A 17,150-nucleotide genomic window follows, 5' to 3' on the forward strand; every position below is an offset into this window, starting at 1 on the left:
CTTTGTAAATAAATAGAGCGAGAATTTTGACCAGGCGCAGTGCCAGCAGGTGCCCATCATATCTCTATCTGCTGCCCTTTCAGGATTGCCTCCTGGTAAGTCAGAAGATAGAGTAGGTTTCTGTAAGTTTACAATGTTTCATGATGCAAACACATTGTAAATCAATTAGAAATAAATGTATTTGACAAGAGTGAAACAAAACATTTAGGTAATTCCTCTCTGTAATTCGTTAAACCCTGCTCTGTGAAATAGATCCCACTTGTCTGACGTCCGAGCCTGGCCTGGCTCACTGTAAGGCTAATGGAGCTAAAATGGAAGGAGATTTAGAAATGTCACAATGGATGTTTCTGCATGACCTAGATCTGTGGTACTGTGTTCGGGTACCCCAGCTATCTCCAAGCCAGCAACAGGGGGTACTTGAAAAGGACTACTGCATTTAGTGTCTTGCTGTGCTTTAAGTGATTATCAAGCCATTTTTATCAATGTAATAATCTTTATGGAGACTTGCTGGCCTGGTCGTGGTCGTTCTGCGGCCGTATACCCCGCAAACCTAGAATAGTCCTGTCCACTCCTGCTCTAAAATACATATTTTCTGGATGTTAAATATAGGTTCATTTTAGTTTCTAAATGAAAGGTTAAAAGACGTCTTTTCCGGATGTTGAAAATACATATTTTCCGGACGTTGAAATCATATTCATTTTAATTTCTGGCTGAAAGTTTGCAAAGCTGTCATCAAGGCAAAGGGTGGCTACTTTGAAGAATCTCAAATATAAAATATATTTTGATTTGTTTAAAACTTTTTGGATTACTACATGATTCCATATGTGTTATTTCATAGTTGTGATCTCTTCACTATTATTCTACAATGTAGAAAATAATAGAAATAAAGAAAAACCCTTGAATGAGTAGATGTGTTTAAACTTTTGACTGGTACAGTACATCAATGTTTGGACCAAATCAAGGCCGGTCTAGACTGAACCAACTCTGAACCAAACATAGACGTCTATGTTTTGGGCAAATCAAGGCTGATCCAGACCGGACTGGACCAAAAATCAACGTCTGTGGAAATCAAGGCCGGTACGCACCGCAAAGGAAAGCGGTCCAAAAGACATTTAAGAAATTCCTCTCTGTAATTCATTAAATCCTGCTCTGTGAAATAGATCCCACTTGTCTGACGTCCGAGCCTGGCCTGGCTCACTGTAAGGCTAATGGAGCTAAAATGGAAGGAGATTTAGAAATGTCACAATGGATGTTTCTGCATGACCTAGATCTGTGGTTTCCAAACTATGGTACATGTTCGGGCTCCCGAGCTCCCGGGTCCCCCGACTCCCGAGTGGTGCTGCGGTCTAAGGCACTACAGACCCTGGTTCGATTCCAGGCTGTATCACAACCGGCTGTGATTGGGAGTCCCATAGGGCGGCACACAATTGGCCCAGTGTCATCCGGGTTAGGGTTTGGCCGGGGTAGGCCGTCATTGTAAATAAGAATTTATTCTTGACTGACTTGCCTAGTTAAATAAAGGTTAAAAAGATGAAGAAAAAAAAACAATAAAAAAATCTCCAAGCCAGCTCCATGTGGTAAAAGGACTACTGCATGTAATGTCTTACTGTGTTTTAAGTGATTATCAAGCCATTTTTCACAGTGTAAGAATCTTTATGGAGACTTGCAGTCCCGGTCAAGGTCGAATAGAATAGAATAGCCTGTCAGTGAAACTGTGTATAGGTTGTCAAAGACATGAAACCATCCAGTGTTAGTGTTGTATGAACAGTTTATCAGAGCGCTCATCCGGCCTTTTCCATCCTTGGACCTTCTTCATCAGAGTTTACTGGGTCTCTCTGTCCCTGGATGGAGACTAACACATGACCGCATAAGGCCAGGCAGCTTTAGCAGTGCTGTATAAACATTCACAGAGGAGAGGAACGTCTCTCATGGTGCGCCTAGAATTTACTCCCCCTCTAAAATCCATGTGGCTGTTACAGTGTATGAGCCTCCTAATAAAGACCAGGCATTTAGGTCTGCTTCTGCTCTTGGTTTGTCCTGCATAGATTCACAACAAAGCTTTAAAAATCAGATGAACAACATCTTGTATCACAACGCCTCTACTCTTTCTAAAGATCTAATTTAACTGTACAGTATATAAGAATATGAATATGTATATGCACTCAGCGGCAAGATTATTAGGTACACTACCCAGTTCACGAAAATGGTTCACTCTTACAGACAGTGAGTCATGTGGCCGTGGCTTGCTATATAAAGCAGGCCGACCGGCATCGAGGCCTTCAGTTAAATCAAATCAAATTTTATTTATCACATGCTTCGTGAACAACAGTAAAATGCTTACTTACAGGCCCTTCCGAACAATGCAGAGACATTTTTTACATCTATAATAAAAAAAAAGAAAAATAAGAGGAATAAATACACAATGACTAATGATAACTTGGCTATACTGGGTACCAGTACCGAATCGAGGTGCAGGGGTACGAGGTAATTGAGTTAGATATGTACATATAGGTAGGGATAAAATGACTAGGCAACAGGATAGATAATAAACATTAACAGCAGCGTATGTGATGAGTCAAAAGAGAGTGCATAAAGGGTCAATGCAGATAGTTTGGGTAGCTATTGGTGTACTATTTAAGTAAATATTTAGCAGTCTTATGGCTTTGGGGTAGAAGCTGTTCAGCCTCCTGTTGGTTCAAGACTTGGTGCATCGGTACCGCTTGCTGTGCGGTAGCAGAGACAACACTCTACGTACAACTTGTGTGGCTGTAGTCTTTGTACATTTTTTGGGCTTTCCTCTGACACAGGGAGCTTGGCCCCAGTGCTGTACTGGACCATACGCACTACCGTCTGTAGCGCCTTGCAGCCGGATGTCAAGCATTTGCCATACCAAGAGGTGATGCAGCCAGTCAAGATGCTCTCAATGGTGCAGCTGTAGAACTATTTAATCTGAGGGCCCATGCCAAATCTTTTCAGCCTCCTGAAGGGGAAGAGGTGTTGTTGTGCCCTCTTCACGACTGTGTTGGTGTGTTTGGACTATGATAATTCCGTAGTGATGTGGACACCGAGGAACTTGAAGCTCTTGACCTGCTCCACTGCAGCCCTGTCGATGTGGATGGGGGAGTGCTCGGTCCTCCGTTTCCTGTAGTCCACGATCGGCTCCTTTGTCTTGCTGACTTTGAGGGAGAAGTTGTTGTCCTGGCACCACACTGCCAGGTCTCTGACCTCCTCCCTGTAGCCTGTCTCGTCATCGGTGATCAGGCCTACCACTGCAGTGTCATCGGCCAACTTAATGATGGTGTTGGAGTCGTGCCTGGCCACGCAGTCGTGGGTGAACAGGGAGTAAGAACGCATCCCTGAGGGGTCCCCGTGTTGAGGGTCAGCGTGGCAGTTGTGTTGTTGCCTACCCTCAACACTTGGGGGCGGACTGTCAGGAAGACCAGGATCCAGTTGCAGAGGGAGGTGTTTAATGCCAGGGTCCTTAGCTTAGTGATGAGCTTGGAGGGCACTATGGTGTTGAATGCTGAGCTGTAGTCAATGAACAGCATTCTCACGTAGGTTTTCCTTTTGTCCAGGTTGGAAAGGGCACTGTGGAGTGCAATAGAGTTTGCATCATCTGTGGATCTGTTGCGGCGGTATGCAAATTGGAGTGGGTCAGGATGTCTGGGATGATGTTGTTGATGTGAGCCATGACCAGCCTTTCATGGCTACAGATGTGAGTGCTACGGGGCGATAGTCATTTATACAGATTACCTTGGCTTTCTTGGGCACAGGGACTATGGTGGTCCTGTGGGTGAAAACAGCTTTTATTCCCATTTTTTCACCTTTATTTAACCAGGTAGGCTAGTTGAGAACAAGTTCTCATTTACAACTGTAACCTGGCCAAGATAAAGCAAAGCAGTGTGACACAAACAACAACACAGAGTTACACATGGAATAAATAAACATACAGTCAATAATACAATAGAAAAAGTATATATACAATGTGTGCAAATGATGTAACACAAGGGAGATAAGGCAATAAATAGGCCATAGTGGCGAAATAATTCAAATATAGCAATTAAACACTGGAGTGATAGATGTGCAGAAGATGAGTGTGCAAGTAGAGATACTGGGGTGCAAAGGAGCAAAATAAATCAGATAAATAACAGTATGGGGATGAGGTCGTTGGATGGGCTATTTACAGATGAGCGATGTACAGGTGCAGTGAACTGTGAGCTGCTCTACACCTGGTGCTTAAAGCTAGTGAGGGAGATATGAGTCTCCAGCTTCAGTGATTTTTGCAGTTCGTTCCAGTCATTGGCAGCAGAAAACTGGAAGGAAAGGAGGCCGAAGGAGGAATTGGCTTTGGGGGTGACCAGTGAAATATACCTGCTGGAGCGTGTGCTACGGGTGGTTGCTGCTATGGTGACCAGTGAGCTGAGATAAGGCGGGGCTTTACCTAGCAAAGACTTATAGATGACCTGGAGCCAGTGGGTTTGGCGACGAATATGAGGCGATAGCCAACCAACGAGAGCATACAGGTCGCAGTGGTGGGTAGTATATGGGGCTTTGGTGACAAAACGGATGGCACTGTGATAGACTGCATCCAATTTGCTGAGTAGAGTGTTGGAGGCTATTTTGTAAATGACATCGCCAAAGTCAAGGATCGGTAGGATAGTCAGTTTTATGAGGGTATGTTTGGCAGTATGAGTGAAGGATGCTTTGTTGCGAAATAGGAAGCCGGTTCTAGATTTCATTTTGGATTGGCGATGCTGGACGGGCGGGCAGGTGTGGGCAGCAATCGGTTGAAGAGCATGCATTTAGTTTTACTTGCATTTAAGAGCAGTTGGAGGCCACGGAAGGAGAGTTGTATGGCATTGAAGCTCGTTTGGAGGTTAGTTAACACAGTGTCCAAGGAAGGGCCAGAAGTATACAGAATGGTGTCGTCTGCATAAAGGTGGATCAGAGAATCACCCGCAGCAAGAGCAACATCATTGATGTATACAGAGAAAAGAGTCAGCCCGAGGATTGAACCCTGTGGCACCCCCATAGCGACTGCCAGAGGTCCAGACAACAGACCCTCCGATTTGACACACTGAACTCTGTCTGAGAAGTAGTTGGGGAACCAGGTGAGGCAGTCATTTGAGAAACCAAGGCTGTTGAGTCTGCCGATAAGAATGTGGTGATTGACAGAGTCAAAAGCCTTGGCCAGATCGATGAATACAGCTACACAGTATTGTCTCTTATCGATGGCGGTTATGATATCGTTCAGGACCTTGAGCGTGGCTGAGGTGCACCCATGACCAGCTCGGAAACCAGATTGCATAGCGGAGAAGGTATGGTGGGATTCTAAATGGTTGGTGATCTGTTTGTTAACTTGGCTTTCGAAGACCTTAGAAAGGCAGGGTAGAATAGATATAGGTCTGTAGCAGTTTGGGTCTAGAGTGTCTCCCCCTTTGAAGAGGGGGATGACCACGGCAGCTTTCCAATCTTTGGGGATCTCAGACGATACGAAAGAGAGGTTGAACAGGCTAGTAATAGGGGTTGCAATAATTTCGGCGGATAATTTTAGAAAGAGAGGGTCCTGATTGTCTAGCCCGGATGATTTGTAGGGATACAGATTTTGCAGTTCTTTCAGAACATCAGCTATCTGGATTTGGGTGACGGAGAAAGCTTGTTGATGAGATGTCAAAGGAGAATGGCAAGAATCGCGCAAGCCAACAGGCAGACCACAAACTGGAAAATGAAGGTGCAATACAACAGTTGTGTGCAGAACGGCATCTCGGAACGCACAACTCATTGGCCCTTGTCACGGATGGGCTATTGCCGACAAATCCCAGTCATGCTGATGGCAGAGTCAGGATTTGGCGTAAGCAGCATGAGTCCATGGCCCCACCCTGCCTGGTGTCAACGGTAAAGGCTGGTGGCGGTGGTGTAATGGTGTGGAGAGTGTTTTCCTGGCACACGTTAGGTCCCTTGATACTAATTGAGCAACGTTTCCATGTCCCGAGGAATTCATGTTGTCAATATATTTATTTTATTTTTACTTTCATGAAATATTATCTGATGTTGTTCTTGTCTATAACTGTTCTGTACTCTGTTCTGTATTCTACATGTTATGTGGACTCCAGGTAGTGTAGCTGCTGCATGTGCAATAGCTAATATAATTGTTTTTCACAATGTAGTTTTGATGTAATGAACTACTTTTTCAAAGTAGCTTTAGTTTTCTAAACTATTTTTCCCCTTAGCTTTAGTGCAGCTCAACTTCTTCCAGTGTGGAGTAATTGGTAGCTTGGTAAACTATATTTTCAGAGCAGCTTCCCCAACACTGACAGACCAGTGTCATCCAGAGTGTTTCCAAACAGGATACGATCTAGTGTCCAGGGAATAAGCTGATCTGTTGTTTTATGTGTTTAAAGGAGTCTCTCACCCAGGCAGGAGAACAGCTCCTAATCTCAAAGAATGCAAGAGAACATGATATCTACGCAGAGATCACAAGGAGATCAAACACGATCTCTCTCTTTTTTTTCACAATTTCACTTTTTAGTCTGTACCGTGTCATGTCGTAATGTGCACTGATCAAAGATCAGCCACCATGGGTCATGTATATCGACTCTTGGCAAGGAACTTCCCAGCACGTAACAGATTGTCATAGAGGGCTCTTTCCATGCTATCAGATAGGCCTAGTCATTATTGAGTGCAGACAACCATATTTGGTGCCTGATTCACTAAGAACGGAGCGCACAGATGGAAACTGAAGATAAACATTTTGGACCTAATATAGTCTAGACTTTACACTTTATTTAAGTAAATGCCTCATATCTGTACACAATTTACCCAATGGAAAGGCAGTGTACATCTCAGACTAGGCCTTTGCAGCCATGCAGTCATCTAGTCAAGACCAGATCACGCCAAGCCAGTATGTGTCCCGAATGGCACGTTATTCCCTATGTCCCCATAGGGCTCTGGTCAAAAGTAGAGCTCAATATAGGGAATAGGGTGCCATTTGAGACACAGCCAGTATGATATCAGCAGCATGATGTACCCTGAGGTCATCACTTGGAGTCTCTCACCCAGTAAACTGGGGCCTTTAGCCGCATGATGTCATCTCTGCGCTGCAGGCATCTGCGTGGCAAGCACTCACTAAAAGATGAACAGGGTTTACAGGAGGATTACCTATGTGAACTCTGTCAGAGGAGGAGAAAAGAGCATGCAAGGTCCCGGTGAATTATATATCACAAGCAGATCACTTGTGTTGGCCTATGCAATCCCTGTCCTTTGGGATGCAAATCATCTGAACACATTGTGGGTTGGATGTCACATAAAGTTTCTATTTTCTTCTTCATGGTGTCCTCATGGAAAATGTTTTACTCTGTCTGAAGTCTCTGGTTGATACTTCATACAAATGAAATGTCTCAGATTCAGCCACTGTGCTGGTTCTAACCAGTATGGTATTGTAAATAAGTCAAAATGATTTCACATATGCACTAAGAGCAATTTGTGATACATTTTCACACTTCACTAACATGTTTTTTCTCTGTTCATTTTCAGCATGACAGGGCATCAAGGTATGTACAGATTCAGATCTTCCTTCTCTTGCTTTCTTCTAAACCAGACTGCTATTTTAGTATTTTAGCTTCATGAGAAACACATACAGCACTCCAAAAAAAGATTTGTATGTCAGTGTTCCATCAATGTTTATATGTCATCTATGTCAGTGTTCCAACACTGTTGTAATGTCAGCTGTGTTTCTGGATGTTGTACACCACCACCCACTTAAGGAGCTGTGCTTCCTCCTTCCTCCCAGGTTGGACTCTGGTGGTGGGGACAGCAGGGCTGAACCTCTGGGCAGAACCAGCTCCTACACACGCAGGGAAACCAGATTGGCAGCGCTGAACAAGCATGAGGACGACACCAGCTCCAGGGATTACAAGAAGGTACTGTAGAACCCAGAAGGGAAACAGAAGATATCTATTTTTTATCTAAACGTATATAAACTCAACATGCAACCATTTCTAAGAATTTACTGAGTTAGAGTTCATGTAAGGAAATCAGTCAATTTAAATAATTCATTAGGTCCTAATCTATGGATTTCACATGACTGGGAATACAGATATGCATCTGTTGGTCACAGATACCTTACACAAATGGGCCTCACAATGGGCCTCAGGATCTCGTCACAGTATTTCTGTGCATTCAAATTGCCATCGATAAAATGCAATTGTGTTCGTTGTCCATAGCTTATGCCTGCCCATACCATAACCCCACCACCACCATGGGGCACTCTGTTCACAACGTTGACATCAGCAAACCGCTTGCCCACACGATGCCATAGATGTGGTCTGCGGTTTAGAGGCCGGTTGGACGTACTGCCTCAAAACTTGAGACATCTGTGGCATATTTTAGAGTGGCCTTTTATTGTCCCCAGCACAAGGTGCACCTGTGTAATGATCATGCTGTTTAATCAGCTTTTTGATATGCCACACCTGTCAGGTGCATGGATTATCTTGGCAAAGGAGAAATATTCACTAACATGGATGTAAATAAATTTGTACACAAAATGTGAGAGAAATAAGCTTTTTTTTTTATCTTTTATTTTAGCTCATGAAACATAGAACCAACACTTTACATGTTGCATTTATATTTTTGTTCAATATAAAATAAATAGATGCCATATGTACGTTTTTTTTCTCCCACATACAGTGTCATCCATGTTTTAATCAGGAGAGAGTTGTGTATGGGGCAAAAAGTGATCAATACCACTTCTTGTTGATTCACCTGATGCAGAGATATCAGAGCTGACCTATTGTGGGGAAAATGTTGCCACATGACAAGGTACTGTATCTCCAAGTGACATAAGCATTAACCTTTTGATTTGTTCTCTTTCAGATGTATGAAGATGCTTTGGCAGAGAATGACAAGCTCAAGTCCCGGCTGGATGACAGCAAACAGGAGCTGACCAAGATACGCACCCAGCTGGACAAAGTCACCCAGGTACAGTATAGTAGGAGTGCGTCTGATTGGCTGATAGAGTCCAGTAGAGTCCCTTCCCAAGCTCAGTACTGAGCACAACACTGAGACAGTCCCGCATAGCCTTCTGTCGACCATCTTAATTAAGTTCAGTATAGTTCACACGTCTCAACAGCATGCATATTGCATTTGAACAATAAATTGTTCAAGGCGACCGCAAGGTGATAAGAAAACGAGCCAGTGCATCCCCATCAAAGTTTTCAAAGTTTTATCCCATTTTAAGTCAACCCACTGTATATTTTTGTTCACTTTGTGATAACTGTGCACTCTGTCTTACAGAAACAGGACAGAATATCTGAAAGATCCACTGTACTTGAATCAGAGAAAAGGGTATCTATAACTTGTTATATATCTTGAGGGCTTCTCTTTCTTTGTTTTCTCAAAGCCATATGCCTCATATCCTTGATATCAACATTCCAATTCTCTTTCAATCCTGACAGCTTGATATCTACATGTCTACCACTCACGCTTTTTTTCTGATCTCAGTCTCTTTTTTCTGATCTTTTCCATGTCATGTTGGTGTCTGTCTGTTCATTCCAGTATGGGCTCATCATCATGTGTGGGAATGAAAAATAATCTTAAAGTCGATTGTGATTCTGACCTGAACTACCTGCTAAAACATTTCCCCTCCTCTCCTCAGGAAAAACAGGCTCTGGAGAAGAGGGTAACGGACATGGAGGAAGAGCTCAAGGTAAGGTCTCCACTGCAACAAGGAGGGAAGTCACTACATGGCCCTGCTTGGTTATTATAGGCAAACAAGTGATGATGAGGTTGAGGGAGTCCCACACCAAGCAGCACAGCCTGCCGTCTGTTGTGAGAGAGAGAGAGAGAGACAGAGAGAGAGAGACAGAGAGAGAGAGACAGAGAGAGAGAGAGTGAGAGAGACAGTCTGTTCTGTCCCACACCAAGCAGACTGTTGTCTTTTGTTGGCTACACACTGACTGACCTAGATCCAGCTGAATACCAGGCTCCATCCAAGAGCAAAGGACCTGCTTATGTTAAGCATTCCTGCACTAATTGTGCATATTTAGCATTTCGAAGAGCGAGGGGTGAGAGAAAAACAGCAGCAGAATATCATTCAGGACTGAATAGATGTGAACCTCATGCAAGTGCAAACCACTTTTAGCAATAGCCAAAGGTTATGATGACAACTCAGTATGTGACACAGAGATGTGAGACGGAACAGAGTGTTTGACCCCATGTTGTGACTCCATGTTGCCTCAGCAGGAAGCTGCCCGAGTGAGAAATTTCCGTTGTGGGTACCAGCCCTGAACGCTGACCATGGGGCAGGCTGGCTCAAGGCCAGGGAGGACGGGGGGGGAGGGAGGGGGGGTTGACGGTGAGTGGTCTTGAATGGGAGCGAGAAGTGATTGACACCCGCTTGTCACCTCACCTCTAGAGACCTGGGCATGAACACATGCCTGCGCAGACAAACACACACATTGCCCACACACATACACACACATTGGCACACATTAGAACACATACACACTAGATGTGCATGTGCAGTTGAAGTCGGAAGTTTACATACACTTAGGTTGGGGTCATTAAAATTCTTTTTTCAACCACTTAACAAACTGTAGTTTTGGCAAGTCAGTTAGGCCATCTACTTTGTGCATGACACAAGTAATTTTTCCTTGTGAAGATGCTGGAGGAAACAGGTATCTATATACACAGTAAAACGAGTCCTAGATCGACATAACCTGAAAGGCCACTCAGCAAGGAAGAAGCCACTACGGTTTGCAACTGCACATGGGCACAAAGATTGTACTTTTTGGAGAAATGTCCTCTGGTCTGATGAAACAAAAATAGAACTGTTTGGCCATAATGACCATCATTATGTTTGGAGGAAAAAGGGGGATGCTTGCAAGCCGAGGAACACCATCCCAACCGTGAAGCACGGGGGTGGCAGCATCATGTTGTGGGGGTGCTTTGCTGCAGGAAGGACTGGTGCACTTCACAAAATAGATGTCATCATGAGGATGGAAAATTATGTGGATATATTGAAGCAACATCTCAAGACATCAGTCAGGAAGTTAAAGCTTGGTCGCAAATGGGTCTTCTAAATGGACAATGACCCCAAGAATACTTACAAAGTTGTGGCAAAATGGCTTAAGGACAACAAAGTCAAGGTATTGGAGTGGCCATCACAAAGCCCTGACCTCAATCATATAGAAAATGTGTGGGCAGAACTGAAAAAGTGTGTGCGAGCAAGGAGGCCTACAAACCTGACTCAGTTACACCAGCTCTGTCAGGAGGAATGGGCCAAAATTCACCCAACTTATTGTGGGAAGCTTGTGGAAGGCTACCCGAAACGTTTGACCCAAGTTAAACAATTTAAAGGCAATGCTACCAAATACTAATTGAGTATATGTAAACTTCTGACCCACTGAGAATGTGATGAAAAAAATAAAAGCTGAAATAAATCATTCTGTCTACTATTATTCTGACATTTCACATTCTTAAAATAAAGTGGTGATCCTAACTGACCTAAGCGAGGTCAGTTAGGAGCGACCTTACTAGGATTAAATGTCAAGAATCGTGAAAAACTGAGTTTAAATGTTTTTGGCTAAGGTGTATGTAAACTTCCGACTTCAACTGTTTGTAAAGCAGGCAGGCTGCAATATCATTAAAACCAGAAACTAGGTTGCTTTGATGTCATTGCAACCGGTTTTGCCCACTGGGATAGATATATGCACATACAACATTATACAGACATGCTTTTCCTCTTTTCACACAGGTCTGATGTGATTCTACACATTTCTTCTGCCACAGGGTCTGTCCGATGTTTTACAATTCTGGTTACTTTATGGCTCTCTGATATCCCACTGGGCACAGATGTCAGTTCAACGTTTATTCCACTATGGTTCAACGTAATTCCATTGAAATGACGTGGAAACAAAGTTGATTAAAACCAGGGTGTGCCCATTGGGATGGGTCTCTCTGGGATAATGGGCTAGGATTATTCCTGGCAGCCTCTGAAACTCCAGCACTGGCAAAATGTGGGAATTTATCTATAGGACTCAGCTCTGGTTAAATATCAAAGCGTTCAAGAGCATTAAAACATCATGAGTAATAAATAATTAAGCATTCTCTCTCAAGCTCACCCCTCTGGCTACATCCTCCTCTCTCTCTCCTCTGCACTCACTCTCTCCTGCACTCACTCTCTCTCTTTCTCCTCTCCACTCTCTCTCTACTCTTTACTCTCCACACTCTCTCTCTACTCTCCAATCTCTCTCCTCTGCACTCACTCATTCTCTTTCTCCTCTCCACTCTCTCTCCTCTCCACTCTCTCTCTCCTCTCCACTCTCTCTCTACTCTTCACTCTCCACACTCTCTATCTACTCTCCACTCTCTCTCTATTCTCCACTCTCTCTCTACTTAACACTCTCTTGCTCTACTCTTCACTCTCTCTCTACTCTCCACTCTCTCTCTCTCCTCCACTTTCCTCTCCTCTCCTCTCCCTCTCTCTCTCTCTTTCTCTCTCTCGCTCTCTCTCTCTCTATACTCTCCACTCTCTCTCTACTCTCCACTCTCTCCTCTCTCTCCTCCCCTCTCCACTCCCTCTCTCCTCTCCACTCTCTCTCCACTCGCTCTCTCTCTCCTCTCCACTCCCTCTCTCTCCTCTCTCTCTCTCCTCTCCACTCTCTCTCTCCTCTCCACTCTCTCTCCTCTCTCTCTCTCTCCTCTCCACTCTCTCTCTCCTTTCCTCTCTCGCCTCTCCCCTCTCTCTCTCCACTCGCTCTCTCTCTCCTCTCCTCTCTCTCTCTCTCCTCTCCACTCGCTCTCTCCTCTCCACTCTCTCTCCTCTCTCTCCTCTCCAGTCTATCTCTCCTTTCCTCTCTCTCCTCTCCACTCTCTCTCTTTTTTCTCTCTCCTCCACTCTTTCTCTCTCCTTTCTACTGTGTCTCTCTCTACTCCAAGATAAACTTGTCAATAGTTGTTCTTCAGAACAGTGTGCTGTGAAAGGCTTACTGAGACAGCACAGAGAAACAGTCTAACATATCCATGGATTCTTCAGTCCGAGTGAAGGCAGACTTCAAATGGTTTCCTGGGATGTTAGCAGCTGGATCTCCTCCATCTCTTTTCTTCCTGGCCTTCCTCGCTTCTCTTCTCTCTTTCTCTCTAGCCTTCTTCTCCTCACTGGGCTTCTCTCTTCTCTTTCTCCCCGGCTTTCCCTTTCCTCCAGGCTCACCTTCATTTCTTCCCTTTCTACCCAGCCTTCCTTTCCTCTCTGGGGTTCTGGGGGGAAGCCTCTGAGGCCACTCTCTGAGCCACATGGGGCTCAGCTTTCCTCTGTCAATGTGTGTGCTGCCTCCTTGCCTGCCTGTGGCTTCCCCCATGAACGTTGTCAAACCACAGACATCTCCACTAAACCGCACTGAGGTTAACCTCTAAAGCCTGCCAGGGAACCCAGGAAAATTAATCATTTCCATTTTCTATGACCTATGGGGCTCTCTGAATGAGGCTAAAATTGAAGGTTATATTGAAAGTCCCCCACACCCATCTCTCCCCATCTCTCCTCAGCACGACTGACAAGCTGTGTAAACCATACAGCATCTCCCTACCCACTGCCTTTTAAAACTGCCCAGGTTTGCGGAGAGCAAACTTAAGGATAGCACCCTGCTGTGCTTTTCTTTTCTTTTGCATAGCTGTCTCTTTTGCCGATTTCTTTCTTGCTTCCTTTTACAGTATCTCTTTGTGTGTGAATGTCATTAAGGAGCTCCTAAGTGTGTGTGTGTGTGTGTGTGTGTGTGTGTGTGTGTGTGTGTGTGTGTGTGTGTGTGTGTGTGTGTGTGTGTGTGTGTGTGTGTGTGTGTGTGTGTGTGTGTGTGTTTATAGCTCTGCTTCCTCCTTTCCACTGGCCCGTCCTCCTGCTCTCTTTCTTTCTATCACTGTCTCTGTATTCCTGTGTTTACTGCAGGCCCTCCCTGTTCTGGCTCAGCTGCAGGCACTGCGGAGCGGCAAGGAGCGTCTGCTGGCTGAGAACAGGGCCATGCTGCGTGTCCTCACCCGCCTCTCCCAGATGGCCTTCCTGCCTGAGACAGAGGATCTCTAACCCCCCTGTCCCACACGCCTCCACCTCTCTACCCCTCCTTGCTCTCCCCTCCCTGAGTCTTCAGCCACACCTCCTCTCATCTGTCTTCCTTCTGGTTCTCCTGATGCTGCACCTCCTTCCCTCCTCTCTGCTGCGCTCTTCTCAGGCAGGTCCTGCTGCTGCACCCCCCACCTCCCACTCTCACTCCTCCACCTTAAGGCCTCTCTCACTTGTGTGGCATGCCTCTCTCTGACTCACTCTCCCATAAGGCCAATGAAGGGCAGCCCCCTTAAACTCCCTCATCTATTTTAGCTACATCCATGCTGCATGGGTGATATTATTTACTAGGCTGTGTAGAGACCAGTACAGTAGTGGTGGCAGCCTGACGTTTCTCCAGTGGTTATCATTAAAGTATAGTCAGCCAGGTCACTCAATCCTCAGCTTAAACGAACTCACAAACAGTCTGGACGCTCCTTGAGAGACTTATGGAAGGCAGAGTGCTGAAGTCGCCAAGGAAACCTTGTAGGGATTAACATGATTGCAATTTTCCATTTCACAAACCTGACATTTTCATTGTTTGCAAATTTTTTGCCACAGTGTCCAATGCAAAGTGGCTGATAGGGAATCTGACATTTTAAACTATTACGTTTGTCTCAATCATGTTGGAGTGGGAGTGGAATGTGTGATCTCATTGGCATCCGTCGACTCTAAACCCTTTTCCACTGGCCAAAAAACATGTGCACAATAGTGTGTGTGTGTGTGTGTGTGTGTGTGTGTGTGTGTGTGTGTGTGTGTGTGTGTGTGTGTGTGTGTGTGTGTGTGTGTGTGTGTGTGTGTGTGTGTGTGTGTGTGTCTGCTCTGTCTGAGACAGAAGCAGAACTAGACAAACAGTTGGACCAAAAATGTGCAGTATGCATCGTCAAATATAATACATAACAATATGCTGCTATTTAATTGCGGTAACTGGAATAGACAGGAGTGGGGGGATGAGTTCACCATCATCTGTGAAGGTAGACTTTTTCAGGCAAGCACAAAACGTTATTGTTCACTGCACTGTCTGTGGGGGATGGGGGAGATTTTGACAAAGATTGTGGTTATTTTTAGTCATTATTCATGCTGTGGGAGGTGACCTAGATTGCGGAAGCTGACCGCCTTGCATATCTCTATCTCTCTGTTTCGGTTCTCTCTCGGCTCGTAGTTTGCACATAGAACCATAAGCCTAATCATGTCCCAACCTTTTCCACGATCATACTGTATCTGCATGCTCTCATTGCTTTACATCATATTTTGCTGAAAGCCTGCCTTTTCTCCACCCTTTTCTCCACCCTTTTCTCCACCCTTCTGTCCACCCTTTGCATGTAGTGACTATAGCGATTGTAGTGTTCTATCATTTAGCAACGTGTTTCTGGTGATTAAATATTGCATATCATTCTTACTTTGCCTGAAAATGATAAACAATGTGTATGAAATGTGTCTGTCAATGTCCCTTAAATAAGAAGACAAAAGACAAGGCAGTGTCACTTGCACATATTTCTGTCTACAGGGCATTATGTGTCACCACTGTTCCCTGTTGCAAATTAGCTACCATGACAATCTAATGCTGCTCTCTCTGTTCCTGTAGGTCTTGTCAGAGCTTAAATCAGACAACCAGAGACTGAAGGACGAGAATGGGGCTCTGATCCGTGTCATCAGCAAGCTGTCCAAGTAAGAGGTTGGAAGCCTCTGTCCAAAGTCATAGTATACTTCCCTCAAGCTTGCATTGTGTGTCACTATCATTGGCCTTCGGCACCCTCCCACCCTGAGACTGTACCATGGTGCTCAGTGACACTTACCTGCCAACTGTTCTCAGAGGCATGGTGAGGAACCGTCAAATTCCTGATGACCCCTGGCCTGACCCTTGACCTCCATGTTCATTGGCTCACTTCATACCAGGAGGTCAAAGGTGAGAAGAAGAACACACAGCGTCCGCTCAAAGAGGGTGTGATCTGGGGTACAGTAAACTCCGAAAACTCTAATCAATATCACATCCACATATTTTACCTATACATCACAAACGTATGTTGATTTTGTGCTTCAGTGTGCACTGCTGAAAAAAACGACTGAAAAAACAATCATAGGTATAACTTTTATGACATTGATAACATTACACATTGTCAGTTGTTATGAGGTGTTTATAGCATTAGTCTTTATGGTTTGTACTTCAATTGATGTCCAAATTTCCATCACAGACCATTTTCTCTGAGCTGCTCATTAACCATTTCCTGCTTTGATTTTAGTGTGGTGTACTGTACCATGGTCTCTGGCGAGACAGATGTCACACTTGTCACATTTGTTGGATATTTTTATATAATTTATGATTTTTTTTTCTCTAATATTTATACCTATACTCAACCATATTTTTACCAATTTACCAATATTATTAATATGTATCCTCTTTAAGCATTTTATGAAACAGTACCATTAGTCCACATAGTGCCTCACGTTATGAGATGGACAGCATTGCTTTTTTTTCAAGTGAAACCTGTACATGATTTGTAATGCAGATAGCACAGGACACAACACAGGGCCTCTTTATCACAGGAGGTTGGTGGCACCTTAATTGGGGAGGACGGGCTCGTGGTAATGGCTGGAGCAGAATCAGTAGGAATGTTATCAAATACATCAAACACATACGCTCCATTCCAGCCATTATTATCAGCCGTCCTCCCCTTAGCAGCCTCCACTGCTCTTTATGTATACTACATGTGCCTTTCCTGAAAGAACAATACAGCTATCTGTCTACACATGTACTGTAAGTATATTTAAAGACAGTATTTTACGTTGAAACAACTTTACCATGTATGTATGTATTATAAGAGACTGAAAAAACTGAAATGCTACTTGTACACGTCTGTGGTTTGATCACTTGCTCAATAAACTGTAGATGGTTAAATGTGTGAGAACTGTCATTATGTGTGTTCTCACTCTACCAAAATCTTTATCACTTGGCATTAAGTGCTTCTCAAAGGAATTGTTCAGTACTGAGCGCTAAATTCCAGATATCTTGCGATAAAAACTGCTATCCAACCAATGAACACTCTGATGCTGAAGTTAAAATCCC

The 17,150-nt window shown here is 44.3% G+C and overlaps 1 protein-coding gene across 3 annotated transcripts in view; it reads left to right on the top strand.

Moving 5' to 3' along the window:
- LOC106572423 (protein phosphatase 1 regulatory subunit 12B) overlaps positions 1 to 16,982 on the top strand; it is a 39,608-nt gene extending 22,626 nt beyond the window's left edge. Inside the window, exons 6-11 of one of the 3 annotated variants that reach the window (XM_045696176.1) lie at positions 7,534 to 7,550; positions 7,790 to 7,919; positions 8,872 to 8,976; positions 9,292 to 9,342; positions 9,653 to 9,703; positions 10,237 to 10,334. In XM_045696176.1, the coding sequence (XP_045552132.1) occupies positions 7,534 to 7,550; positions 7,790 to 7,919; positions 8,872 to 8,976; positions 9,292 to 9,342; positions 9,653 to 9,703; positions 10,237 to 10,284 (402 nt within the window). In that variant the 3' untranslated portion in view covers positions 10,285 to 10,334. Of the gene's footprint in view, positions 1 to 7,533; positions 7,551 to 7,789; positions 7,920 to 8,871; positions 8,977 to 9,291; positions 9,343 to 9,652; positions 9,704 to 10,236; positions 10,346 to 15,671 lie in introns of those variants that run through there. The other 2 variants (XM_014146597.2, XM_014146599.2) reach the window with 2 other exon arrangements.
- Positions 16,983 to 17,150: the final 168 nt, after the last annotated feature.

This window comes from Salmo salar, chromosome ssa15 (genome assembly GCF_905237065.1).
Source record: "Salmo salar chromosome ssa15, Ssal_v3.1, whole genome shotgun sequence".
In the NCBI taxonomy this organism is placed as follows: Eukaryota; Metazoa; Chordata; class Actinopteri; order Salmoniformes; family Salmonidae; genus Salmo; species Salmo salar.